The sequence below is a fragment of the Megascapheus bottae genome, chromosome 6 (genome assembly GCF_031878675.1).
Source record: "Megascapheus bottae isolate mThoBot1 chromosome 6, mThoBot2.hap1, whole genome shotgun sequence".
NCBI classification, from domain to species: Eukaryota; Metazoa; Chordata; class Mammalia; order Rodentia; family Geomyidae; genus Megascapheus; species Megascapheus bottae.
Genome location: NC_143514.1, coordinates 62005518 through 62033109, shown reverse-complemented (window position 1 = coordinate 62033109; position 27592 = coordinate 62005518). Strand labels below are relative to the sequence as shown.

Here is a 27592-nt window from a genome sequence, read left to right as displayed (position 1 = left end):
CTCCTCCTTGCAGCAAGATGTGACAGCCTAGACTGCCTCTCACGCTAGGAAAAGCAGCTCCAGGCCACTAAAGCTCTGTGGTGGGAAGGTCTTTTTGCTGGTAGAAAAATTCCCACTGGGCTGGTAGTGTGGCCTAGTGGTAGAGTGCCTGCCTAGCATGCACAAAGCCCTGGGTTTGATTCCTTGCTATAGCTCAAGTGGTAAAGTACTAGCTTTGAGACAGTGCCAAGACCCTGAGTTCAAACCCCAGGACTGGCTAAATAAATAAATTTCCCACCAGTCTCATTTTTCACTTCCTTAGAATACAGATCCCACTCTGCATTTAGCTGACTCCTGAAATGACAGGATGAGACTTGAAGTAAGCAATGTGCATCTGAATGTATGATCCGACTAAAAGAACCTGTGAGCCAGGTGCAGTGATTTGTGTCTGTAATCCTAGCTACTCAGGAAGGAGGCTGAGATCTGAGGATCAAGGTTCAAAGCCAGCCCAGGCACAAAAGAATCTGAGACTCTTATACTCCAATTAACCTCTAGAAAATGGGAAGTAGGGCTGTGGCTCAAGGGTAGGGTGGTAACCTTGAGCTGAAGAGCTCAGGGACAGCGCCCAGGCCCAGAGTTCAAGCCCCATGACCAGCAAAAACCAAAAAGTAACCTGTAGATCCATGCTGTATAGATTACCCTCCACAAAGAGACTGTCAGATTCCTAGGTGGCTCCCTGCATGCTGCTCTGGATGGGAACTTCAGACAGAATCCATCTAGGAAGCCCAGACTCTCAAGTTAACTATTGTAATTTTTACAGTTTACGAAGCACTTGCAAACACATAATTATATCCCCTCAAGACACACATAAAAACACTTTCTAGAAAAAAAGATGAGATTCAGAGATAGGGATGCCTGTTTAAATACCTAAGTAGCTGTTATAAGATGTGAACATGGGTTTTCCAATGCTGAATCTACGTGATCATAGTGCTTCCTGAACCATCATGTTTCCACCTGAAGTCTGCACAGAAAGGGTAGCACCCTTTAGATTTCTACAACCAGTCATCTTTGTGGGATGTGAGAGTTGCGAGTGAGCAGGAAGTGAGAAGACCTCTGGAGAAGAGGGCTGAGTAAGAGAAGAGGTTACCAAATTTCCTCTCCACCAGCCCACAGCAAGCACCTGTCCACTCTAGAAGCCACTTCCAGTATAACTCAATGTTCCCATGCAGGGCCACTGACTTCCCCATTCTTCATCCACAGCCAACTTCAGAAAACCAAGAAAAATGTATAGCATACAGAACTAAGGGTTTCAAACCACATGGACCAGTTATTCACTGACAGTTGGGAGAGCAAGACTGATATGACAGGATATAAAACTGGATTTAAGTCTTACCTTCTGCCACTCAACTGTTTTGTGAACCCAGACATCTACCCTTCATGGGCCCTGGTTTCCTCATCTATAAAGCAAGGAAGGTGGGCCAGAAGCATGACATAGTGGTAGAATTTTTGCCTAGCATGAGCAAAATCCTAAGTTCGATTCCTAGGTTCAACATATACAGAAAAGCCTAGAAGTGGTGCTGTGGCTCAAGTGGTAGAGCATTAGCCTCGAAAAAGGCCCAGGACAGTACCCAGACCCTGAGTTCAAGTTCAAGGACTGGCAAAAAAAAAAAAAAAGACAAGGTAACAACACTCCCTCCTTCAGAAGAGGGTTGAAGGATCAGATGTGATCCCACGGCTGCTGATGTCTTGAAGTCTGCACAGCAAAAGGTGAAATGCTTCCTCCAGAGGTGTGCAGTGACCTCCCCAGTGGCAAGTCTCCCCAAGCACATTCCTTTTTAGGTTTCATTGGGTGGGTACCTGCTACTTGCTAGGGACCATTCTTGGGATTACCTAGATTCTCTCTTTAATCTTCATAACTGTCCTCCTTTCATCTCTTTGTGTTGATAAGAAATCAAAGCCTGGAGAGCAGGGGGCTCCATTTTCTTCCATTCCTGCTAGGCTGGCTACAGTGAGGCCAGTTTCAGGGCTTTTTCACTGATGCTGAATAAGGCTGAATGAAGAGCCACTTTCTTTGTGCTGAGGATGGATGCTGGGGGGTGGGGAGGTAGGCAGTTGAAGAGGAGGATTAGTAATCCCTTGACTTCATCCAGGGCTCCCTGATGACAAAGACTCCCGCCTGTGCAGTCATCTGCTCCCAGAGTGATGATTTTGTTCATTTTTTAAATGCAGAATATGCATAGCTCTAATTTATCAAAAGTACATATAACATCTCCTCATTCTCTAAGTGCTGTGCTCTATTGCCAGGGGGTGGGGTTGCTAGTAAGCAGTCTTCTACCAGAGTTCTCTCAGTATCCAGAGTAAGCCCCACCCAGTGAAGCCACACTGCTCAGAGGCCGAATGAGAGAATACCTGAAGCAGCCAGAGAGGAAATGACTCAGCCAGTGGAAGTAGGAGGGGAGCTCTGAGAATGCCTGCACACCCCCACCCCATCCACATCTGATCATCCTTGTGGCTGCCTTTCCTTGGTAGGCCTGAGGACCAGAAAGCCCTCTTTGTCCCTACAGTGAAGGGACCTAGCTATAGGCAAAGCTTACAGATTATCCCCATCCAAGGCAACTGTGTAATCCCTTATGTCCTCCTTTATCCCACTGTCCTGAAGAAGTCTCCATTGAAAGCCTGGAGGATAAAGATCCCTGACCAAGAGAATGTGTCTAAGGCAATTTGGGAAGAAAAAGTCTTAGGGTTATCTTACAGGTTCCTCAAAGGAAAAGACATCAATAGCCTGAGACCCAGCCCCTGTAGATACTAAAGCAGGTTGGCTTCACTGGCAATCACTCAGAACCACCAGAACAGGATGCAGGGTAATACTGCTTACCCTGTCACTAGGCTCACCCTTCCTCCCTGCCTCCGGAAGCAGCTGATGTGACAACAAATAATCTGTCACTGTGTGTGGGTGTCAGAGGAGGAAGGACCAGACTTAATAGCTCCTTCTCAGACTGTGCTGGCCTGGTATCCTCTATCCACAGAAGCAATTTGGGAAGTAGCCAAGCATGCTGGCTTGAGAGACTTGGCTCTGTAGGGGGCTTTCTGCCATGTACACAGACAATGGGTTTTGCAGGGGGCCTTCTACCATGTACACACACACTGGAGCAAGTCATTGACAGCTTTTCCTTGCCATGTCAACCTGCTCTAGCTCACGAGGGCTAGAAGAGAAGCTTACAGCATGGGAGATTCTGGCATGAGCATGTGACTCAGGGGCTCCTCAGCTCAAAACATCGGTTACTGCTTTGGGCGATGACTCAGCCAAGAACAAGACCTGCCATGGGGTCCCGTGTGGAGTTCTTGCCACCCCAGACCAGGAGGAAACAGCAGGAGACTGAAGAAAAGGCTGCCTAAGCCTGAGAGCATCTTTTTGTCCACTGCACAACCTGGACACCTCTCTGCTCAGTCTCCTCAAGGCTCTCCTGAAGACTACAGAAGCTGGCATGTAGTGAACACTACGCATTCTCTGAGCTCCTATTTCCCGAGTGACACAGGAAAGCCCAGGCTGGGCACAGGTGCATGCATTTTTTTTTTTCAAACTATTTTTAACAGAAAAGATCACTATGATCAATCTGCAAGAAAGGCAATTTGAACTAGGGTCAAAAAATTGCATTTTTTGAAACTGCCTCTGTAAGAACTTAAATTAAGTATCACAACTTCGACAATAAACAATACAGTTCTCTTTCTGAGGTTTATAAAGAGTTGATGGCTGAGGCTAGTAAGGGGGCAAAAGGCTTCTTGGTATAAATACAGAGGCGGATGGGCACTCTTTGACCTTAGCGTTCTCCTCCACCAGCCATTCAGATGGGCCCAAGAGAGGATATCATCTGCATCTGCTCAGTCACTAAGAGACCAAGCAGGCTGATCTCAAGCACATTCATCGTTTGCTTGAATGCAGGTCTCAAATGGGGTCTTTTCTATCCCAGGCATAAATTTAGAATCATGCCAGAAACATGCATAAAGCTACAGTCAAAAATGGAAAAGAGGGGCCGGGAGTTTGGCCTAATGGTAGAGTGCTTGTCTAGCATGCACAAAGACGTGGGTCCAGTTCCTAGGTACCACATACATAGGAAAAAAAAAAAAGCTGGAAGTGGTGCTGTGGTTCAAGTGGTAGAGTTCTAGCCTTGAGAAATCCCAAGGACAGTGCTCATGCCCTGAGTTTCAGCCCTAGGACTGGCAAAAAAAAAAAAAAAAGTGGGGAGTCTGGGAATGTGGCTTGGTGGTAGACTGCATGCATGAAGCTCTGAGTTTGGGTTTGATTCCTTAGTACTACATAAACAGAAAAAGCTGGAAGTGGAGCTGTGGCTCAAATGATAGAATTCTAACCTTGAGGAAAAGAAGCTCAAGGACAGTGCCCAGGCCCTGAGTCCAAGCCTCAGGACTGGCAAAAAAAAAAAAAAAGCAGCAAATGGTAATATTGTACATTTAATAGGGTTCCTATTTTTATTACAATCATACACACCCTTGCAATTTAACAATGAACACTATCCAGCAATACAATTAGGGCCCTAAGGAAGAAGAGTTTTACTTTATATAAATTCTTCTACGTATTAGTTGACTATTTTATCATACAGTACTATATTCGCAAGCTTTGAAAATCAAGAGCTTTTCTCTGAATCCATTAAGCAGTAATGGGATGGCATCCAAGGGGGTGGACATCAGAGAGGATATGGCATAGTCATAGGTGTGAACTAAGTGCCCCAGATATTCAAAGCCTCTGTGTTCATGCAGGAGTTCACCAAGAGGCTGAGGGAGAAGGGGTCAAGGTCAGCACTTCTGGAAAGCCTCAGTTCTCCCAGGCAGCTTACAAATATGTTTACGCAGAACTTCCTGCATGCTAAGAACTTCCTGCATGCTACCTGGAATCCCTAGGGACAGAAAGCTGTGTTAGGATGCTACTTTGGGGTTATTCACAGAGCTCTAAGCAAAGATATCACCTGAACCTCACCAGAGCTGGGCCCAGACACTAGATTAAACATGCTACAGACAATAATTTCTCATGTTTAAATCGTCATTTCTACCTTAGGCACAGGGATGTTTATTTCCATTTTGCAGAGCAAAAAACAGGCTAGAATGACTTATTCGAGGACACTCAGCCAGGAGCAGAGCTGAGCACTGAAGCAGGAAATATGGTTACAAGCCCTTTCCTACTATTTGCAGGGCAGGATGGGAAGGAAAACTTGTTTCCAGGCAATGGCAACTTCACATTTTTGGCAAAGAAGGGACTGGGTTAGCTTTGTGAATCTTTTGACATGACCCCGCTACAGCTCCAGGAGTCTGAGAATCTATGGATTCCCTAGACCAGAGTGGCTAGGCCTGGGAAGGGGATGGTATGGACTCTGCCTTAACTAGCTGAGTAATAGTGGGCAAGATACTGAAGTTCTCTGAGCCTGGCTGTGCTGCTTTGTAAAACAGAAACGAGCCCCATTTCCTTAAGAGTCAGCTCAAGGCTACCACTCTACCCCTTGAGCCACAGAGTCACTTCCAGTTTTCTGGTGATTAATTGGAGATAAGAATCTCATGAACTTTTTAGGTCCAGGCTGGCTTTGAACTGTGATCCTCATATCTCAGCCTCCTGAATAGCTAGGATTACAGGCATGAGCCACCATGCCCGGCTTGTGATTATTTTTGAGATAGGCTTTTGTTTCTTGAGTCCAGGACGAGCACCTGAACTATGATCTGCCTTCCAGACACTTCCAGTCACAGATAACACACATACCACATTCAGTTTCTTCTGTTCTGATATACTGAGTTTCTGTCTGGAGTATCCAAGAATTGCAATCCTCTGGATCTCGCCTCCCAAGTAACTAGAATTACAAGAGTAAGCCATTGGCTATCAGCCAGAGATTCTGTTAAAAAAGAGACTCTTCAATGAAGTAAAGAGTCTTCTAGGAATATACCCTACAGATACTTAAGGTTATATATGAATTCAGCTTTGGGGAACACAAAGACAGGAAATAACCTATGTTTAGCATCAGCAGTGAGCTTATTCAGTTATATTCAAGATGGTAAAAATGCAGGCAAAAATAACCCAGACAAACGTGCATATGCCACAGAAGAACCAGCTCTAAATTTAAAAAAGTAAGTATGTCAAACAAGTTAAGTATGTCAAAGCAAGCATTACTTTTCCATTCTTGGCTCTGGATTACAGAACCTGGGAAGATACTCGGGAGAGACTATGGGCCTAAGGCCAACTTCAAGGCCACAGTCTCACCTGAGCAGGTGGAGGAAAAAAACCACTCCTGCTTCACATCACTTTCCTGCACACTTTATATCACAAAAAACAAGCAATGGGAGACTCTCTCAAATTCCAAGTGGCCTGTTGAAGCACTGCCCAGCAGCCCACTTCTTTCCATAGTCCAGTGGGAATGAGGGACAGCTCTTGGATTCCTCAGAACTCAAGGGGAGAAGGGTACCAGACCTGTTGCTTCTTTCTTTTTTCAGCTCTGAGAGTTAGGTGGCCTCCAGTACATAATACTTCTCCTTACTCAGAAATAGAGCTGCCTTTGCTGACCTGGCATCAAGTAATAAATCCAATCTTAAAGCCTCTTTCTATGTAGGAGCTTCAGAGAAAGCTATCTTTCCAGGGCTGAGGGGGTTACTACTATTCAGGACCCTATTCAGACTATATTTTGGGGGAAAATCAGGGAAGCTATGGGCAGATGGAGGGGCTGCATTTCCCCTGTCAAACTGGACAGAGGAAAGGAAGCTGCCCTCTTCCTCCCTGGTGCTGACACAGGCAAAACCAGAGAAGGGCCTGTGCCAAAACTGGAGCGGGGGTCTTTCAGTCTATCCTCTCCTTTGAGGGTGAATTCAGAAATTACTGAATGGAGGTGGAAGATTCCATGAATCTATTATCTACTCCCTTAGCCACCTTATCTCTGTTCTGTCATTCACTGTCATCCAAACCAACCAACACTTCTAAACATTTCCAGAGTCCAGCTGATTTCTCTCAGATCTCTGATCTCTGCAGGATGCAAAGTTTAAGTATCTTGCATGATACATGCCTACCTCTCTGGTGTGTCCCGCAGCCAAGTCTCTACACTCTGTGCTGGCACCCTTGTGGTACTCATCTGCACTTGTGCTATACTGCTCCCACCTCTACTTCCAAGAAACACTCATTCCTCCAGGTCTAATTCAAATTCAAAGGGCTCCCTAAAGTTCTCCTCCTCTCCATCCCTAGGTGAGTCACTCCTTCTACTCATACAATTCCTGGTACATGCTACACAGACTTCTGGAAGACACTTATCAAGCTCTGTACAACAGTGCATGGAGTAGGTGCCTGCCTGTCCTGGCTGGAACACAACCTCCTCCTGGGCAGGGTGGTCTTGCCATCTTCTTCCTCCCATCCGAGTACCCAACACATGCCAGCAACACAGGGGAGCTCATGTATGTACTTAATGTTCTGTGTTGTGATGCTTCCTGAAGATAACAAAACCAGACTAGGATCACTGATTGTGAACTCACATAGAAGAAACTCTTAATATTTTCTCCCATGTGTATTTTAAAATTATATACATACAGCTGGGCGCCAGTAGCTCAAGCTTGTAATCCTAGCTACTCAGGAGGCTCAGATCTGAGGATCGTGGTTCAAAGCCAGACCAGGCACAAAAGACTGTGAGGCTCTTACCTCCAAACCACCAGAAAATCGAAAGTGGTGCTGTGGCTCTAAGTTCAAGCCCCACAAACGACTATGATGACAATAACAACACGCACGCACGCACGCACGCACGCACGCACGCACATCTTGGTGCTTGAATTCAGGGTCTTAGTGCTGTACTGAATCTCTTTGTGCTTACCACTTGAGCCACAGCACCACTTTCGACTTCTGACTTTTTTTGAATAGTTTGTTAGAGATAAGTCTCAGGAATTTCCTGCCCTTGGTGGTTTTGAGCAGTAATCATCAGATCTCAGCTACCTGATTAATTAGGATTACAGGTCTGAGCCACTGGCACCTAGCTTGATGTTCTTTTTCTCTGTAGTCCTATTTCTACTTTTTAAAAATGGTCCTTTTGGCCGAGAGTTTGTCTTAGTGGTAGAATGCTTGCCTAGCATGCACAAAGGCCTGGGTTCGATTCCTCAGTACCACATTCATAGAAAAAAAAGAAAAGCTGGAAGTGGTGCTGTGGCTCAAGGGATAGAGCACTAGCCTTGACTTGAGAAAGTCCAAGGACAGTGCTCAGGCCCTGAAGTCAAGCCCCACAACTGGGAAAAAAAAAAAAAAAAATGGTCCTTTTAGCTGGGTGCCAGTAGCTCTCATTTAAAATCCTACCTTATGAGGAGGCTGAGACCTGAGGACAGAGGTTTGAAGTCAGACCAAGAAGCCAGCCAGAAGCAGAAGTATGGCTCAAGTGGTAGTGTCAGCCTAAAGCAAGGAAGCTAAGGGCCTGGGAGTTTGGCCTAGTGGTAGAGTGCTTGCCTAGCATACACAAGACCCAAATTCAATTCCTTGGTTTCACATACACAGAAAAAGCCAGAAGTGGTGATGTAGCTCAAGTGGTAGAGCTCTAGACTACCAAGGACAGTGCTCAGGCCCCGAGTTCAAGCCCCAGGACTGGCAAAAAAAAAAAAAAAGCTAAGAAATAAGACACCTAAGTTTAAGCCCCAGTAATACACATAGACACAGACACACAGAAAGAGTGCCTAGTTGAATTATTGCCATTGCTCCCATACAGACTGGGTAAACTCCCTATAGATTTCCTTTCCAGAAAAAATACAAATGAAAAGAAAGTCTAGGCTTGTTTTTGTTTTCTAAGGAGGAATGTAGGGCTTGAACTCTTGGTCTGGGTGTCATCCCTGAGCTTTTTCCCTCAAGACTAGCACTCAACCACTTTGAACCACAGCACCACTTCTGGTTTTTCTGGTGGTTAGCTGTAGATAAGAGTCTCAAGGACTTTCCTATCCCAGCTAGTTTCAACAGTGATCCTTAGATCTCAGTCTCCTGAGCAGCTGTGAGCCAGAGGCAACTCACAGCTCTTAGGATCTTATATGACAGTTCTAACAACTCTATTTGTGTTCTAGTTCCCATGAACTGAGTTCATTAATTTGTATGAGTTCTTTCCAATAGTAAAAACTAGCTGTTATAAGAACTAGCATTTCTCAAGTATTTACTGTGAGTCTGCAGTTACTATTCAGTAAGTATTAAGTACTCAGTGGGCAAGTTTTCACTGAATCCTCAAAACTGCCCTAACTAGGGAAGCACTCCTATGCCCCCCATTTTATAGGTAAGAAAGCTAAGTATGGAGAATAAGCAGTCCTAGTGATTATGATTAGCACAGCTAGGATTAGAACTCAGATCTGTCTGGTAGCAGAGCCAAATAAACTCTTGACCTCTACAACTTAGTGCTTTTCCCAAAGGTCAAATTAAAGGCACAATTAATTAATAGGAGTCAATACACTCCTTACCACTAGCTGGCTTTCTGCTAGGCAAGCATTCTACCACTAGGCCAAACTCCTGGCCCTAGCTGGCTTTCTGGGTGGGCAGCCCCACCTCCCTGGCTGCTTAGGTGACCTGCAATCCCAAGAAGAGAAAGGAAAGGCCCATATGCCAGGCCCATGTGCACTGGTTATACCTGTCATTTCTCAGCAGAGATCTATTACCTGAATACCAACTCTCCTTTCAGAAGCCTGCAGTTGTCTCAAAAATTCTCCAGCCATTTATCCCTCCTCCTTCCTCCTTTACTAGGTCTCCGGAGACCTCACTCTAAAACAGGGACCCAGTTATGCCAGGCCTTGGCTTAAAAGGTGATATTCTCTAGTCAATTATTGCTTTGCATTGCACCATACCAATTTCCTGAACAGTCTGTCTGAGTTTCCTAGAATAAAAAAATGCATTTCTCTCTTTCTGACTCTTTTCTAATTCATTCTCACTTACTCAAACCTCTTCTGGCATCACCAGTGATAAGCACCCCATCCTATGTACCAGTTTGAGGTAGCAGTGACTGAGCTATGGCTTCCTTTGCTGGGCTTGCACAGCACTGTTTCTGAGGCTGACAGCTTTTCAACGGTTGGTTTACAGGCCAGTCTCTTGACTAAACCATAAGCTCCTTGAAACAGGAGCTATGTTCTCCTTTGTACAAGTAACATATGCTAATTTAAAATAAAATAATAAAAGAGCTAGCTAATATCTATTGAACTGTTAGGTGTTCTGCATGCATTTGTTAACTTTTCAACTCCGTAATAATTTTGTATCACCCCCTATTTTACAGGTGTAGACACCAAGGCTCAGACAGTTTCACCCAAGTGGCCAAGGTCACATGCTAGAAAGACATTCAACCAGAACTTGGGAAGTCTGACTCGGAAGCCCATTCTTAATGACAATACCACAATGACAGTACTATACAGCACTTGTTTTTTCTAGGCAAGGACCCTGTGGTTATGTGAGGAATGAATGGATGAATGAATGGGGACTACCTAGACCACCCACATCAAATCCACACACGCTGGCACAGCAGAGTAAGGAAAGCTGTTTATAAGTGAGAATTCTCCAGGCCCTACAATTACATATTCTGCTCTTCCTTATCTCATGCAAAACGACTCAGCCAGGAGGGACGGGATCTGAGCCCAGCATGACTACCTTCTTCCCCACTGGTTCTCAAAAGCAAGCACAACCAACCGGTTTCCTCCTGGGACTTAAAACTGAGCAAAGTCTACCCGGCCACAGAGGGAGGCTGTCACCTCTTCCTTCCGCCAACAGAAAGACAAACTTGGGGAGTGGTGGGTAGGTGGGTGGGAGGGTGGGGTGGACAATCCGGCCCTGGGAATCCGAAGCTCCTGTCTCGGGGGCCGAGGGTGGGGCCGCACGGCGTGGGAAGGGGCGGGCCTGACCTGCAGACAGGTGAAACACTGACCACAGCAAGCTTTCGCCTTAGAGGATCTGGCCAGCAGGTAGCTCTGACTCGTACCTGAACGCCGCCCAGGAGGTGCAACATCCCCAGCAGGGCTGGTACCGGTGCCAACGGGTGAGGACTCCAAGAGGAAGGAGTCCTGCTCGGCCCTCCCCGGGGACGCGTCCTAACTTTCAAGTCTCTCTCGGGATCAGAGGGCAGGCAGGCAGCAGGGAGAGGCGGAGGGCGCGCAGCACCTGGCCCGGTTCAAGCGCCGGCGGTTCGCTTACTGCCTGAGTGGATCCGGGCAAAGCTGACAGAGCCCAGTCTTCCCAGGGCTGCGACGGGGACCCAGGCGGCCGCCCCCGGCCCCCCGGGGAAGGACAGACCCCCCAACGCAGAAGGGAGCATTGGCTGTGGCCATTTCTCTCACGCCCTGATGGTTCCGGTCAGTTAGTCAGGTCCCATCGCCACGGCCGCCCAGGCCCAACGCCCCAACACGCAGCCCCTGCCCGGTAACCCGCCCCGGGACCCCCTGCCTCACCTTCCCCGGGTGGTCAGCGCTGCTCGCCCATAGTCCGCAGCCCGGAGCCGGGGGGGGGGGGCTGCTCGGCGCTCCGTCCCGGGGGCCGGGGCCGGGCCGGGGGCGTGGGAGCCGCTCACCGCCGTCTCCCAGTGTCGCCGCCCGAGCCGCCGCCACCGCCTCCCTCCATGGCTGCGGCGCCGCCACCTGACAACGGAAGTGACGTAGAGCTCCTGACCCGCCCCGACCCCGCCCCCTGGCTTGAGTCTACAGACCTCGGATTAGGAGGGCCATCTTAACCACGGGCGGAAGCCTTCAGGGAGGAGGCTACGATCGGACTGAGGATTGGCTCAGAGTGGACTCCGGGTCGACTCCTGTGAAGTGATTGGAGAATGAGACTCCAGGGGGCGGGACTTGCCGCTAACCTACGTCTGCAGGGAGGCTGGGACCCGGGCTCCGCCTCGCCCGGACTCCGCTGAACCCTGTGGGCCTTGCACTTTCGCTGGCAGGATTAGACTGTTTGCGAGATAGGTTTATCAGAAGATCAATCCTTAATTGACCCTCGGAAAGCCCCACAGTTAGGCCCCGTAAAAGACAGGGATTCCTGTCCCAAAGCTCACAATTCATTTCCCTTGTGGCCCCTTAGCGTCGACCTTAAAGGTCCTGGAGCCTGGGACCCGGAAGGTTGACAGTAATGAGTTCCTAAGAAAGATTCCATCCATCTAACTTCACTCCGTCCCCCCCGGTACAGTTTCAGTTTCTTCCTCTCTCCTCCCTCCTCCCTCTCCTCCTCCTCCTCCTCCTCCTCCTCCTCCTCCTCCTCCTCTTTCAACCACGCCCTCCATGAATCAGCTTCTTACACCAGCCGATGAGCCCTTTAAAGGGATTGCATCAGGCTGGTGACTCACTGGGGCTTTGAGTCTAACTTTCCTCCCCTGGCAAGCAGAAACGGCCTGAAAGGCTCAGTGGCAGTACCACTGGTAGCCATAGCCCCACTCCTTTGTCTCAGACAAGTGATCAGGGGTGCTTGCTGCTTGTGATCTTTTAATTTAGCTCTTTCCAGTTGTTCCCTGGGTCATTCTACCCATGTGTAGGTGTCCAAGCCTGTGTGCACGGCTTGGTTCCCTAGTGTGTGGCCAGACACTTAACAAGTAGGTGTATTTGCCTTGTCCACACAGGAAGTGCTGGACATGAGGGCAGGTCTGAATGCGGTCTGGTTGGTCAGCCTGTGTCCAGTTCTTTGTCTCTCTGAATGCCTGGTCCCCACTGAGCTGCTGATTGGGCTGAAAAGCAACACTAATCAGAGCACCTCCCACCTACTAAGTTAAGCTCTTTAGAGATGTCAACATTAGGCTTCTATTTTACACAGGAGGAAGCTAGAGCTCAGAAAGGAGGTAACCTGCCCAAAGACTCACAACTAATAATGGCAGGGCTGAGATTTGAACTAAGTCTGGTGGATTCCCAAAGATTAGGATTTGAATCCCTGCAAATACCCTAATCATCCTAGCTACCCAAATAGTGATAACACTTCATAAGATCTCTGTGAGGGCTCAGTGAGTCATGCAAACAGCTTCTCACAGTATCCAGCAAGTGCTCTTACTCATGTCAATGGCACAGCCTCAGTGAGGTAGGTGATCAAAATAAGCCTAGTGAAGTCAGACCCCAGCCCACCATGCTCCTTTCTCTAATGAGGGGAAAGCCTAGGGATTCCGGAAGCCCTGAGTTTAGCAAGAATGAGTTTTGGGTTTTCCAGAGCTCTAATTATCAGCTAGATGACTCATTCAGTGCCGGCACCACCATTCCCATCCCCTAGAGACTCTGGCTGATTCAAAATATAGAATTGTAACTAAGGGGAGAAGGAGGAAAAGCAGAGGAGAGAGGTAATGAATAGACACTAAAGTGCCAGCCAGAAGAGAAGAAAATCTATCACCAGGACACCAACATGAAGGATGGCTGGGAAACACATACACTGTGACATTCTCCTGCCAGCTCTCCAACTCTAGCTCACTGGCAGATGGTGCTGACATAGCAAAGTGACACCTGTCACAACAGCGGGAGATGGTGCCTTGAAGAACTATCTCTACGATCACATCTCTACCTATCACAGAAGGAAGAGAGGAGGCCTCAACCTCCAGGGGCTTTTTGATGCTTTGAACCTGTCCTCCTTACTGGCTGGTTTTAGCTTCATTTGATGATCAGTCCCTAAAGCCTGGATATGGCATGTTTTTATCATAGCTAGGTATGACCACTGTAGGGAGCAGAAGCAACTGACACCTGACTCGTCATTACTATGGCATCAAGAGCCCCAGGAAACAGAATTGTATCACAATTACAATCATGGAAATCCAGGTGGTGGTGGCTTATGCTTTTAATCCTAGCCACTGAGGAAAGCTAAGATATGGGGACAGAGGTTTGAAGATAGCCTAAGCAGAAAAATCTCTGAGACTCTTACCTCAAATTACTCAACAAAAGGCCAGAAGTGGAGGTGGCTCAAGTGGTAGTGAATAATTGGCCTAGAGTGAAAAAGCCAAGCTAATGAACCAGGCTGTGGCTCATGCCTGTAGTCCTAGCAATTCAGAAGGCTGACAGCTGAGAATCACTGTTGAATGCCAGTCCGGGTAGGAAAGTCTGTGAGACTCTCATCTCTAATTAACCATCAGCAAACCAGAAGTGGCACCATGGCTCAAAGCAGTAGAGCCTCAGTGGCCAGGAGTTTGGCCTAGTGGTAGAGTGCTTGCCTTGCATACACAAAGGCCGGGGTTCAATTCCTCGATACCACATACATAGAAAAAAGCCGGAAGTGAGTGCTGAGGCTCAAGTGGTAGAGCTCTAGCCTTGAGAAAGTCCAAGGACAGTGTTCAGGCCCTGAGTTCAAGCCCAGGACTGGCAAAAAAAAAGTAGTAGAGCCCCAGAACTGGAAAAAACAGATCATAGAGTTTGGAGCTAGGCAGAACCAAGTTCAAATCTATACTCTGTTGTTCACATTTAGCTTCTGTAAGCTTGCTTGAACTCTTGTAAAATGGGCTGTTAACTTAGAGGGTTGTTATTGTGATGCAGTAAGATTACTTTCATCCCTCAAAGGCTGATGGAGTGTTGTGATAACATCTCTGCTATCATAGCTGTGTCCTGTGGTGCATGAACCAATCCTGGCACAGGGCATGGAACAGGCAGAAATCATTTGTAGTGACCATTATTTTGCTTATCTCAGCTCTTTACCTGTAAATAACCATGAGAGCTAAGGGCAGCTCTCTTTCTTCAACTATAAAGTGATGGAGTTGGGCTGGGTCAGTGGTCTTACAACTTCCCACCTTCAAGATTTTTTTTTTTCAGTACTTTTCCTCCATACAGGCCTTGTAATTTTATCTGTATATAACACATCATTCATCACTGCCATTACAGCTTATGATCAGGAACAGCAAACTGGGTGACCACCCAGCATATAATTTCACCCTATAGCAGACTAACCCAGTTTCGTCATACTTCAGCTATGTGCTGTTTCTCCTGGCCCTTCTACAACATTCAAAACTGCTGATGCCCCTGTAGACCCTCAAGCTAGGTGTGCCAGACTAGAACTCACAGAAATGGTTTAAGTCCACCCAGTACAGCCATGCTGAGAGTTGGACATATCTCCATGGGGAGAGTTGACCTGTAAGTTTTGTACCCCCTAGGCTTTCTCCAGTGCTTTCCCTGGCAGTCTCTTCCGTGCAAGCAAGAGACTCTTGAACTATTTCCAGGGATAGTGTCATCTGAGCTCTCAAAACTCCTTGGGTTCTATCATCAACTGGGCTGCACATCAGCTGAAGCTGCAGAAAGGGTAAATGTGAGCTTGAGCAAAGGCCATGGTAATCCAGACATGGATAGCACAACAGTATCTGAAACTATGACTTTCATCTTTTCCTTGGTGTTCCTGGGTTCGTCCCTTCTTATGCAGTTAGGTTACTGTGCATCTGTTGCTCCAGGGTACAACAGAATGTAGGCAGAATCCATTTTTAGCTTCTGGATTCCAAAAGCCCAGCCTGCAGGGAAGAATGGAAAGAATCTATGCAGAAACAAATTTAGAAAACTGTGGAATGGAGAGATGTGGGAACCTAACACTGGGATGGAAAGAGGGTCCCCTTCCACATAGATGCTTCTCCAGGGCTGGGGATATCAGCTGGTACTCAGGGATTGCTAGGGAATAAATGCTGGCTTTTCCCCAGGTACAGCATCAGGGAGGTAACAAAACTCTCTTTAAAAATGCGGCTGAGAAGCTGTGGGCTACATTTGGCCAAATTGGGTCTAACCCAAGATCTTTTTTGGTCTAACATAGTCTGAGGAGACCGGGAAAGCAGGTACCTAATTAACCTGGTTCCTACCGATGGGGCAGAGTAACATATAGAGAGGTCTTTTGGTCAGGGAATGATTAAGTAAGCAACTTTCTAGAGCTGATGCCCCAAGGCCAGACAAAATGAGAACCTGTCAGTGGATGTCAGGGTGATGAGATGACTACCACATCTGACAGCCCCTCTCTGGTTTTGGCTTTTGGAAAGGAGGTGCTCCAGAATCCAGATATTATTCTGAGGAAAAATGATGAGAACTCTGAAGCATCTGCAATTAAGTTTCTGCTACTCTGGATGAGTTGGGAAAACAGGAACTAAAGTGAGTAAAAGAAAATCCAAGCTAGAGCAGATGCTCAATAGCACAGGCCTGTAATCCTAGTTACTCAGGAGGCTGAGATCTGAGGATCAAGGTTCAGAGCCAGCCTGGGCACAAAAGGACCTGAGACTCTTATCTCCAATTAACCTCTAGAAATTGGGAGATGGAGCTTGGCTTAAGGGTAGGGCTGTAGCTTTGAGTTGAAGAGCTCAGGGACAATACCCAGGTTCAGGGGTAGGGTGGTAACCTTGAGCTGAAGAACTCAGGAACAGTGCTCAGGCTGAGTTCAAACCTCATGACAAAAATAAACAAACACATACATACATACATAAATAGAAAATCCAAACTGGGTGCCAGTGGCTTATGCCTGTAACCCTAGTTACTCAGGACGCTGAGATTTGAGGATCGCAGTTAAAAGTCAACCAGGGAAGGGAAGTACATAAAGACTCTTATTTCTAATTAACCACCAGAAAACGGAAATTGGATCTGTGACTCAAAGTGGTAGAGCACTATCCTTGAGCAAAAAGAGCTCAGGTACAGTGCCCAGGCCTAAGTTCAAGCTTCCACTATCACCAAAAAAAAAAAAAAAAGGTAGAAAAAGAAAATCCAAGTTCTATTTTCTGCACATCAGAAATTAGTATCAGGGCTGGGGGGTAGTTCTGTGATTCTGTGACAAATCATGTGCTCAATTCAGGACCCAGGTTCAATCTCCAGCTGGGTGCAGTGGCTCATGCCTGTAATCCTAGCTACTCAGGAGATTGAGATCTGAGGATCTTGGTTCAAAGCTGGCCTGGCCAGGAAAGTTTGTGATACTTAATCTCCAATTAACCACCAAGAGCTGTGAGAAGATAGACTGTAACTGAGGAGATAGACTGTAACCACTTATACTGACCAAAGACCTGAAGTCTTGTGGCCCATCACCTGCCTCTTTCTCAGCATACAACAATGTTGTTATCTACTCCCAGCCTAGCTGTGCACTAGCAGTTATGCTTTCCCGTGGCCCTTTAAGTGGCAGGCACCTTATCAGTTTATTTCACTTTTCCCTGTTTATTTCCTTTGCAGTTTCTGTACATACTTTTCTTTCTTGGTTTATTGTCTCGCTCAGTAGAATTTCAGCTAGCTGGGGGCAAGATTCTTTTTTTTTTTTTTTTTTTTTTTGCCAGTCCTGGGCTTGAGCTCAGGGCCTGAGCACTGTCCTTGGACTTTCTCAAGGCTAGAGCTCTACCACTTGAGCCTCAGCACCACTTCTGGCTTTTTTTTCTATATGTGGTACCAAGGAATCGAACCCGGGTCTTCATGCATGCTAGGCAAGCACTTTAACCACTAGGCCAAACTCCCGGCCCAAGATTCTTTTTTTTTTTTCTATGTATGTGGTACTGAGGAATCGAACCCGGGTCTTCGTGCATGCTAGGCAAGCACTCAACCACTAGGCCAAACTCCCAGCCCGGGGGGGGGGGGGGGGGGGGGGCGGGCGCAAGATTCTTATCATGGTATTCCCTTTAGTTGCTATCATTGTGATTTGCCATGCTTACTGGGTGCTTGACTTCCCAAGGGATGGCAGTCAAGTTCTGGCTTCTCATAGGTTGGTAAGCCCTGAGCTTTCTAAGCTTCTACCTGGGTGCCTGACCGCATTTTTCAGCAATCCAGGACCAGGCCACAAGAGACCCATTTTTTCTGGACTTGCAGACATAAGTGTGCTCTCCTCTTGGGCTTGGCTTGAGTCTTAGCAGAGCTTTACTCCTCTCCCTCCCATCTATCTTCCCAGCATTCTGTTCAGGAAGGACAGAATGCCCAGAGAAAGTAGGTGACACTCAAGGAACAGTCTGAGCCTTTCTCCTCTGCAACTCACACAAGCCTGATACTTTCTTCGCTGGTCCTACTGAGGCTACAGAAGTCCCTGGCAAACACTAACGCCTAAGAGTCAGACCGGTCTACTCCTATGCCACTCCCTTCCCCTAGCATGATGTCCTTAAGTTTGGAAGCACTAATGTTCACCCATTAGGGGATGCTGTGAAAACTCTCTACCAGCTCATTTCCCCTCCCACTTGCTGAGGGTCTGTTGACATTTCCACAGCAAGGACCTCTCTCCTGGAACTGCCCCTAGTTTCTCTTACACAGTGGTTAGCTTGTGGTGTTGGTCTTTCAGAGGGGCCTGGAAACTCATTAGATATGGTTTTCTCCTATCTGGGACTGCTGTCCTTCCTGAATGGGCTCCTATAAAAATGAGAAAAATAGGGGGCTGGGAGGGTGGCTAGTGGCTTAGCATGCATGAAGACCCGGGTTCAATTCCTTGGTACCACACACACAGAAAAAGCCAGAAGTGGTTCTGTGGCTCAAGTGGTAGGGCACTAGCCTTGAGCAAAAAGTGTCCAAAGACAGTGTCCAGGCCCTGAGTTCAGGCCCCAGGACTGGCAAAAATAAATGAGAAAAATATAGTGTGCAGAAGAATCATGGCCGTAGGGGGCCAATTTGTGCAAATACCTGGATGATAAGATTTTGGTTCAAGTCTGAGGTCAGGAGCCAGTAAGAAACATTCTTTGCATACATTCTAGCTTTTTTTTTTTTTCTTTTCATTCCTGGGACTTGAACTCAGGGCTTGGGCACTGAGCTTCTTTTGTTCAAGGCTAGCACTCTACCACTTGAGCCATAGCACCACTTCTGGTTTTTTTTCTATTTATATGGGACTGAGGAATGAAACCCAGGGCTTCATGCATGCTAGGCAAACACTCGACCATTAGTCATATTCCCAGCCCTACATTCTAGTTTTGATGATCCATGGACAACAGCAATGCAGTAACCTTGGCCTGCTGGTGCCAAATGGACAATCCTCAATGAAATCTCATGAAATGCAAGCCTTTAAGTTCAGTGGGCTGAACTTAATCCAGAACTCAGGCTTGGCTGTTTTTCAAACTCGTAAAATTACATCTTAGTGCTTTTTTTTTTTTTAACCTTTCTTCCTCTAGACTAGAAGCTTCTTGTAGGCAGGTTCAAATCTTGACTTGTACTCAGCAGAAAGCCTATGGCTGTTCTGTGGCTGTTTGATGAGCATAAACTCTGGTTCCATAAGACAGTTACAGTGGTTGTTTACCTGTGGTAGGCTTAGAATAGAGGGCAACTAGGATTACAGGTGTGAGCCATAGCACCCTGCTTGATTTCTTACTATTAACTGAACTCCTACACCTGAAGAGAGGGCCTGGAATACTATATCCTCTCTGCTTCTTGAAACAGAAGAGAGATTAATGAGATTAATAGTATTTTTCCTGCAATTTGAAGAAAAAGGCCTTTGCCATCTAACCACACTAAAGTACTACTACTGCAGGTCTCATTCTTATGTGTTTTCCAAAATCATCTGGGAAACATGAAAGTCTTAGTATCTGGGCTGTAGTCTACATCAATTCAATCTGACTCTGAGGGTGGGCAGACAGGTGATTCCATCATGCTGCCAGGTTTGATGTCTCCTTCTTGCCTACTATTCAGGACTCACAGGTAGCCCAGCAAAGAGCAGGGAGAACACTGAGGCATGGACTTGTTTGCATCCAAGTTTGGTTTTATGAGATGAACACAATTGCAAAAGGATTTTTAAAAAATCTTTTGACACATGCCCTAATTCAGTAAATCACAGATTCCAATACAAATGATCAAAAAGGGGGGGATTGTCAACTACCCCAAGGCCACAGGCAGACAGATAGGACTCTGAGTCTCAGGGTGAGCCTTGGAGGTGGACTCTATGAAAGGCAGCTGTGAAAGATGGTATCTGTTAAAGATACCAGGCTCTAGGCAGAGAGAGATGGCGGAGTACTGGCTCAGAATAAAGGTGGACCTGAGTTTGGAGCTTGTTAGGGGGACAGCCTCATTTAAGTTTTTGTTTTGTTTTGTTTTTTTCCCCTGGCTGTTGGGACTTGAATTCAGGGCCTGGGCACTGTCCCTGAGCTATTTTGCTCAAGGCTCGCACTCTACTACTTCAGGCACAGCTCCACTTCAGTCTTTGAGTAGTTAACTGGAGATAAGAGTCTCAAAGGGACTTTTCTGCCCAGGCTGGCTTTAAATCACAATCCATAGATCTCAGCCTCCTGAGCAGCTAGGATTATAGGCATGAGCCAATCAGCACCCAGCCTTACTTAAATTTTTTTGAGGGAAATTCATGCCGGCCTTGGCCTTTGCCACCAAAGTTGCGCACACGATGGATGATTTGTAGCTGATGCTCAATGGTTGTGGTGATGTTCACGTCATCTGGGATGTGCACATACCGCACATTGCGGCCTGTCACAAAAAGGTCATCCAGCTCAACCTGATGTCCCCAACGATCGGTGTAGGTGACCTTGGCCAGTCGGATGTTCATAAAAGCATCAACGTTGTCGATGCGTCCACGGGCCACACTCTCATCCCGCAGGTCCACAGTGGTTACTTGGCCCTGGAGGCCCTGTAACAGGATGATCAGGCTGTTCTCTGAGATAGTCCGCTCTTTCAGTGAGTGGCTCAGTGCCATTCTGCCACATGAGCCAGATGCTTGCTATGGATAGGAACAGAGATTGGGAGTTATAGCAGGCTCTAGAGTATGTTGCCAGCTCACCTTCATCAGGTGCTCAAAAATTCCTATTTGGACTCTCCAAACCTGACCATCTCCGCAATTTATTCCCAACTCTTCCCCTACCATCCTCCAGTGCTAGGAATTGAACACAGGATTTTCCACGTATTAGGGAAGTGTTCTACTACTCAGCTACATCCCCATTCCTTTACATGATCTTGCTAAGTTCACAAGGCTGGCCTCAAATCTGCTTATCCTCTTGCCCTAGTCTCCCAAGTAGCTGGGATTACAGGTCTATACCATCATACCAGTCACTTCCCCAATTTTTGCATCTCTGGACACAGGTCCACACTTTTCTTTTTTCATTTTTAGTCTACTTGGGAGACTTGAAGGATCATGGATTGAAGCAGAAGTCTCCAATTGACCTGCCATGCTGGAATGGAGGTAGAGCACCAGCTGTGAGCAAGAAAGCTGAATGAGAGTTTGAGTCCTGAATTTAAGCTCTGGTACCAGCACAAGAAAGGAGGAAAGCCGGGTGTGGTGGCTCGTACTTGTAATCCTAGCTACTCAGGAGGCTGAGATCTGAGCATCGAAGTTAAAGCCAGTCTTGGCACAAAAGACCTAGAGACTCTTTTTCTGTGGGTTGTGGGGCTTGAACTCTGCCTGCAGGCAATCCCTGAGCTCTTCAGGTCAAGGTTAACACCCTTCGCCTGGGCCAGGGCTTTATCCCTGAGCTCTACAGCTCAAGGCTACCACCCTACCCTTGAGCCAAGCCCCACTTTCCATTTTTTCTAGAGGTTACTTGGAGATAAGAGTCTCAAGTCCTTTTGTGCTTGGGCTGGCTTTGAGCCTTGATCCTCAGATCTCAGCCTCCTGGGTAGGATTACAGGCATGAGCCACCATGCCTGTCTAAGACCTAGAGACTCTTATCACCAATTAAATACTAGAAAACGGGAAGTGGGGCTGTGGCGCCAGGGGTAGGATGGTAGCCTTGAGCTAAAGAGTCCAGGGACAGTGCCCAGGCCCAGAGTTCAAGCCCCATGACCACCAAAAAAAAAAAAAAAAAAGAGGAGAGCTGGGCACCAGTGGCTCGTAGCTGTAAATCCTACTCAGGAGGCTGTGATCTGAGGATCAAGGTTCAAAGCCAGCACCAAAGTCTGTAAGACTCTTACCTCTAATTAACACCAGAAAACTGGAAGTGGTACTGTAGCTCAATAGTAGAGTGCTAGGGCCGGGAGTTTGGCCTAGTGGTTAAAGGGCTTGCCTAGCATGCATGAAGACCGGGGTTCGATTCCTTGGTACCACATACATAGAAAAATGCCAGAAGTGGTGCTGAGGCTCAAGTGGTAGAGCTCTAGCCTTGAGAAAGTCCAAGGACAGTGCTCAGGCCCTGAGCTCAAGCCCAGGGCTGGCAAAAAATTAAAAAAAAAAAAAATAGTAGAGTGCTAACCTTGAGCTAAAGAGCTCAGGGACAACACCCAGGCCCACAACCTGAGTTTTCAAGCCCTATGACTGACAAAAAAAAAAAATTAAAAATAAAAGAGGAGAGAGGAAAGGAGAGGCGAGGGGGAGGGGGAAGAAGGGGAGAGAACACACAAGTGTGAGCAAGTTTGTTTAATATGCTCAAGGACCAGGGTGTTTATCCACAGCACCAAATAAATAAATAAATAATGGGAATTTAATGATAGACACTAGTTCTCAAATGTTACTACCCATCATAATCACCTGGAGTGCTTGTTAAACCACAGCCTGCTAGTTCCAATTCCTAACTCAGTGAGACTGAGTTGGGGGCTAGGAACGTGGATTTTTAGTAAGGTTGCTCAAAGGAGTGATGGCTAGAGGCCCATCTTCAGAGATATTCCCTGAAGTTGTCATTTAAGAAGTTAGGGGCCGGGAGTTTGGCCTAGTGGTAGACTGCTTGCCTAGCATGCCTGAAGACTTGGGTTCCATTCCTTGGTACCACATACATAGAAAAAATGCCGGAAGTGGTGCTGTGGCTCAAGTGGTAGAGCTCTCTAACCTTGAGAAAACCCAAGGACAAGGCTCAGGCCCTGAGCTCAAGCCTAGGACTGGCAAAAAAAAAAAAAAAAAAAAAAGTAGGTAACAACAAAAAAGGTAGCTTACAAAGTATATAGGTTCTGAAGGTGGAGAAAATGAAACTTAGGTTAGAATCCTTATTCCCTCCTATTTCTGTAAATTTGAAAGTTACTTAATAACTCCCAACCTGGGGCAGGGAGCATGGCCTACTGGTAGAGTGCTTGCCTAGCATGAAGCCCTGGATTCCATTCCTTGGTATTACACACACAGAAAAAGCCCGACGCGGCATTGTGGCTCAAATTGAACAAAAAGTGTCTCAAGGACAGTGCCCAGGTCCTGAGTTTAAGCCCCAGGACCGGCAAAAATAAACAGAAAAACAAAAAACTCCCAACCTGTTTCCACATGAATCCAACTGTAGGCTCAACAAGGCCATCAGAATCTCACCGTACTGCAGGTTCAAAGTGTCCAAGGGCAGTGCCTCGGCCCTGAGTTCAAGTTCCAGGACTGGCAAATAAATAAAAGCCTTTCTTGCCCATCTCCTACTTCCAGACCCTGTGTCAGGGACGACAGGACCTCACTTCCGACGTCATTCAACAAACATCTCCACCAAAGCTACATGCACAGTGACGAGGGAGGCGGGGGGGCGCCTGGTCTTCGTAAGGATTGAAAGACCCTTTCCCAGCCTTCAGCCTGAGAATGCAATCGAGCAAGGGCGAGGGTTGCCACCGTGAAGGCAAACAGTTGGAGCCCGCTATGGCGGTGCCCACCTGTAACCCCAGCACTTGGGAGGCAGGCGAAGGAAGACGGAACCTGGGGCCAGCTTTGGGCTGCACGGCAAGACGACGCCTCAAAACGCGAGTACGAGCGGAGGGGCAGAGAGACCCGAGAGACACTGGGAGAGAAAAGGGAAGGCAAGGCAGACTCGACCTGGGATCCGTCAGGCCTGGGCACCGGACGGGAGCAGCAGGACCAGCTGCACAGGGGTCCGGCTGGGAAGCGATGTGGGTAAACTGAGGGTGCGCAGCGCACCGAACGCGCAGAGAAATGGGTGGGTTTGAACTTCTTGGGAAATGGAGGTGGGGGGAGCCACCACCCCGCGCTGCCCCACCCCAGGCTCCCCGCGCACGGCTCCCCCTTATTCCGCCTGCCCACGACCCACCGCGCAGAACTCCTTCCGCTTTCCGGTCTGGGGTCGCCGCCGAAGCCCGCCAACGCCTAGCCGAATGGCCTCCCGCCGCCCCCGCGAGGAGAAGCCATGGCAACCGCGGCCCCGCGTGCGTCTGTAGTACCGAGCGCGCGAGAGCGCAGGCCGCGTCGCCGCACACCTAGTCATAGACTACCATTCCCAGGAGGCCCCGCGACATGCGCTCACCCTTTTAGACTACAACTCCCAGGAGGCCCCGCGACGCCAGCTTCCCGCCCGGGACGCACCTCCGTTGTAGTCGTTGGAACTGTGAGGAAGATTTTTTTTATCGTCCTCTCTGACCCGTCACCTGGCAATACCTACTTTCCCATGCCCTAGATGTAGCCCTTTTCATGGTTGGTTCCCTGAGCGGATGACGCTGCTGGGAAGAGAGAAAATAACTTGAAAAAAAAAAAGCCTCCTTGAGATGATGGTCACGGATGGCCTGAGAAGGGCCTGAGAAGGGGCCGCCTAAGCTGGGGTGAATGACATGAAGCCAGCCTGGTGGGAACTGGGACGGGAGCTTGGCAATCAGAGGGAACACCCTGGGCGAGAGACCTGTGGAAGTGACCCTGACGATGTGGGGAAACGTAGAGGCCAGTGAGACTGGGGAGAATGAAGCGAGCAGTCAGAGAAAGCGGGTGCCACCGCAGTGTAGGGCTTGGCAAGCCAAGGTAAGGCCATGTCGTGGATAGTAGGAGAGTGGGCCCGTTGACAGTGCTCTGTGTGCACCTCCGCTACTTGCTGTGTGACTTCAGGCAAGCTGATAGTCCTCCCGGAGCCTCGTGTTTCTCATCCAGAAGTGCCAATGATCGCCTTCCACAGAGAAGATCAGTCTGTAGAGCCTTGGAGAAGCTACGTGTGTTCCTCTTAGCTTCAGTGTCCCCACTAGGAAAACCAAAGATAATCTGTCCCAGACTTGTTTTGAGTGGTAACACAGAGGTGGCTTTTGTTTGCTGACAGGGCCTTGCCGTTGTAGCCCAGGCTGACCTTAAACTTGAGGTTTTCTTCAGCCTTCCTAGTGCTGGGATCACATGTCCCACTCACAGACCCACTTAATAATCTGATTCATAGACTTTTCCATCTTACCCAGGACCCTTGCCATGCTGCCAGCGACCACAGCTGGTCTCAGCCTAAAAATAAAATTGTCTTTCTCTTCCACACAAATTAGTATTCTCTTCCCTTCCTCTCAAGGGAAGCCTCCCCTAGTAGGATCTTTGTTCCAACTAGTTTCTGTGTGAGACTGAATTTCCTTCATTCCAGCCAAAACAACCAGAAATTGGGTGGTGATGCACAAACTGTAATCCCAGGAGAAAGATTTAGAAGGATATCCATTTCCAGGCCATCCTAGGCTACATAGCCTGCCTTAAGACAAAATAAAACAAAAATCTCCCAGGTGTCTTGTTATGATTGACATTAACAGGTCTTATATTAAACAGGCATTTTGTTTTGGAATTGTGTGTGTGTGTGTGTGTGTATGTATGTATGCACATGCATGTATGTGCATGTTAGTCCTAAGGTTTGAACTTGGGGCCTGGGTACAATCTCTGAGCTTTCTTGCTCAAGGCTAGTGTTCTGCCACTTGAGTCACAGCTCTTTTTTCAGGCTTTTTGGTGGTTAATTGGAAATGAGTGTCTCACAGACTTTCCTGCCCCAGTTGGCTTCAAATTGCAATCCTCAGATCTCAGCCTCCTGAGTAGCTAGGATTACAAGTGTGAGCCACTGGTGACTGGTACTTCTCTGACAGATTTAAAGAGACTAATCCCATAAGTTCACCACTGGAAGAGAAATCAGAGGGCAGGTCCAGAAGAGAAGTCCTCCATTTGTGTCTCAGACTCTCAGCAAGTAGAGAGGGAGGGATGTTGGGTCAGTAGGGAGTTTTCACAGCTGCCTCCCTTGATCTCTTTTTCAAACTTAAAGAGGGCTCATGCTGGGGAGGGGCCTACTTGTAAAGGGCTAGATTTTGAAGCCTTAATGACTTCTACAGCCTCAGTAGGGTCTATGAAGAAACTATCTGACTCATGTGGGTTGTTGAGGAAAAAACGCCCCTTAAGCATGTAGGGAAAAACTGACATTCTGTGAATTTTAATGTGAGGTGCGGCTCTGCTTCCCAGATAAGATTATTAAAGTCCAGATATTTCCTTTGATCTTCATCAGCTGTCATTTGAGTTTGCGACTTGAACCTGGTATTATCAAACTTTAAATCTGAAGCAAGTGATACAACCCAACAGGTTTGGCTCTTTTCCTGGTGTCACCCTGATGTGATGTCCTTTGCCATTGCTCACTCTTCCTGGGTTCCCGCTTCGTTGTTTGAGGATTCTCCAGTTTTTATGACAACTCATTGAGTTACCTTATAAGCCTTCTCAAGATAATTTTAAATTTTGTGAGCATTGGTTTCAGGTTTTTGACTAGTATGAGATCCACTTACACTGAATTCATTACAGGAGACCTGAGTTTTTCTGCTTCCTTTTTGATGAGCTCCGCATGGTTCCATTTCCAATTGCTAGAGGACTGTCACAGAATCCTAAAAGAGTGACCTGCCCAGGTCACCTGCTTCCACTTAACTATGCCCAAGTCTCCACTACAAGGTCTTATCAGAGCTCCTGACCTCTGTCTGACTCCAGTAACTAGCTATTCATGGTAAGGATGTTTTGGGAAACTACTTCTAGTTCATTGTGTTTGTGTATGTGTTCTGATATGTGGGTTGGACTCAAGGCCTCATGCTGTCTCTCAGCTTTCTTTTTATTTTTTCTTGTGGGTCATGGGCCTTGAACTTGGCCTGGGCACTGTCCCTTAGCTCTTCAGTTCAAGGCTACGGCCCTACCCCTGGGCCTGGGTGTTGTCCCTGAGCTCTTCAGCTCAAGGCTACCATCCTACCCTTGAGCCAAGCTCCACTTTTCTTTTTCTAGAGGTTAATTGGAGATAAGAGACTCAGGTCTTTTTGTTCTCGAGCTGGCTTTGAACCATGATCCTTAGATCTCAGCTTCCCCAGCAGCTAGGGTTACACGTGTGAACCACCGCACCCGGCTTTTCTCTGCTTTCTTACAGGTGGTACTCTATCATATGAACCACATTTCCAGTCTAGTATTTTTGCTGATTAAATTGGAAATGGGCTTTTCTAAAGGGTTAACACCAGGATCTTCCAAGTCTCAGCCTCTTCGGTAGTAAGGATTACAGGCACGATTCACCAGCACAAAGCTGCTTCTAGTTTTTTCTTATGGAAATCTGTTCTATCTTGTATTACCTTGACTTTTAAAAGTTTCTTCATACTCTATTTTTTATTTGTTTGAGACAAAGTCTTGCTCTATAACCTAGGCTCCTCTCAAAAAATCCCAACTTGTGGGGCCAGGAGTGTGATAGAGTGTTTGCTTAGCATGCATGAAGCCCTGGGTTCGATTTCTTGGTACCACATACACAGAAAAAGGTGGAAGTGGTGCTGTGGCTTAAGTGACAGAGCATTAGCTTTGAGCAAAAAGTATCCAAGGATAGTGCCCAGGCCCTGAATCCAAGCCCTAGGACCAGCAAAAAAATAAATAAATAAAAATAAAAGAAAATCCCAATTTGCCTGCCTTTGCCTCCTGAGTGTTAGTTATGTGCCACTGTGCCCGACCTTTTTTTGACACATTTTAATAAAAATTTTCATTAAGCTGGGTGCTGGAGCTCACGCCTGTATTCCTAGCTACTCAGGAGGCTGAGATCTGAGGATTGCCTTTCAAAGCCAGCCCCACCACTAAAGTCCGTGAGACTCTTATCTCTGATTAACCACCAGAAGACTGGAAGTGGCTCTGTGGCTCAAAGGGTAGGGCGGTAGCCTTGAGTTGAAGAACTCAGAGACAGCATCC

General features: G+C 47.4%; 1 protein-coding gene across 3 annotated transcripts; it reads right to left on the bottom strand.

Annotated features, from left to right (window-relative positions):
* Positions 1 to 19520: 19520 nt before the first annotated feature.
* Lsm10 (LSM10, U7 small nuclear RNA associated) lies at positions 19521 to 23985 on the bottom strand. 3 transcript variants are annotated; one of them, XM_090335215.1, is made up of 2 exons: positions 23940 to 23985; positions 19521 to 20515 (listed from the first exon to the last, which is right to left on the bottom strand). In XM_090335215.1, exon 2 carries the CDS (start codon positions 20489 to 20491, stop codon positions 20120 to 20122), a length of 372 nt encoding a protein of 123 aa, XP_090191341.1. In that variant the 5' UTR covers positions 20492 to 20515; positions 23940 to 23985; the 3' UTR covers positions 19521 to 20119. The 3 variants fall into 3 exon arrangements, with proteins under 3 accessions (XP_090191341.1, XP_090191339.1, XP_090191340.1); XM_090335213.1 differs by lacking the exon at positions 23940 to 23985 and adding an exon at positions 23727 to 23903; XM_090335214.1 differs by lacking the exon at positions 23940 to 23985 and adding an exon at positions 23723 to 23801.
* Positions 23986 to 27592: the final 3607 nt, after the last annotated feature.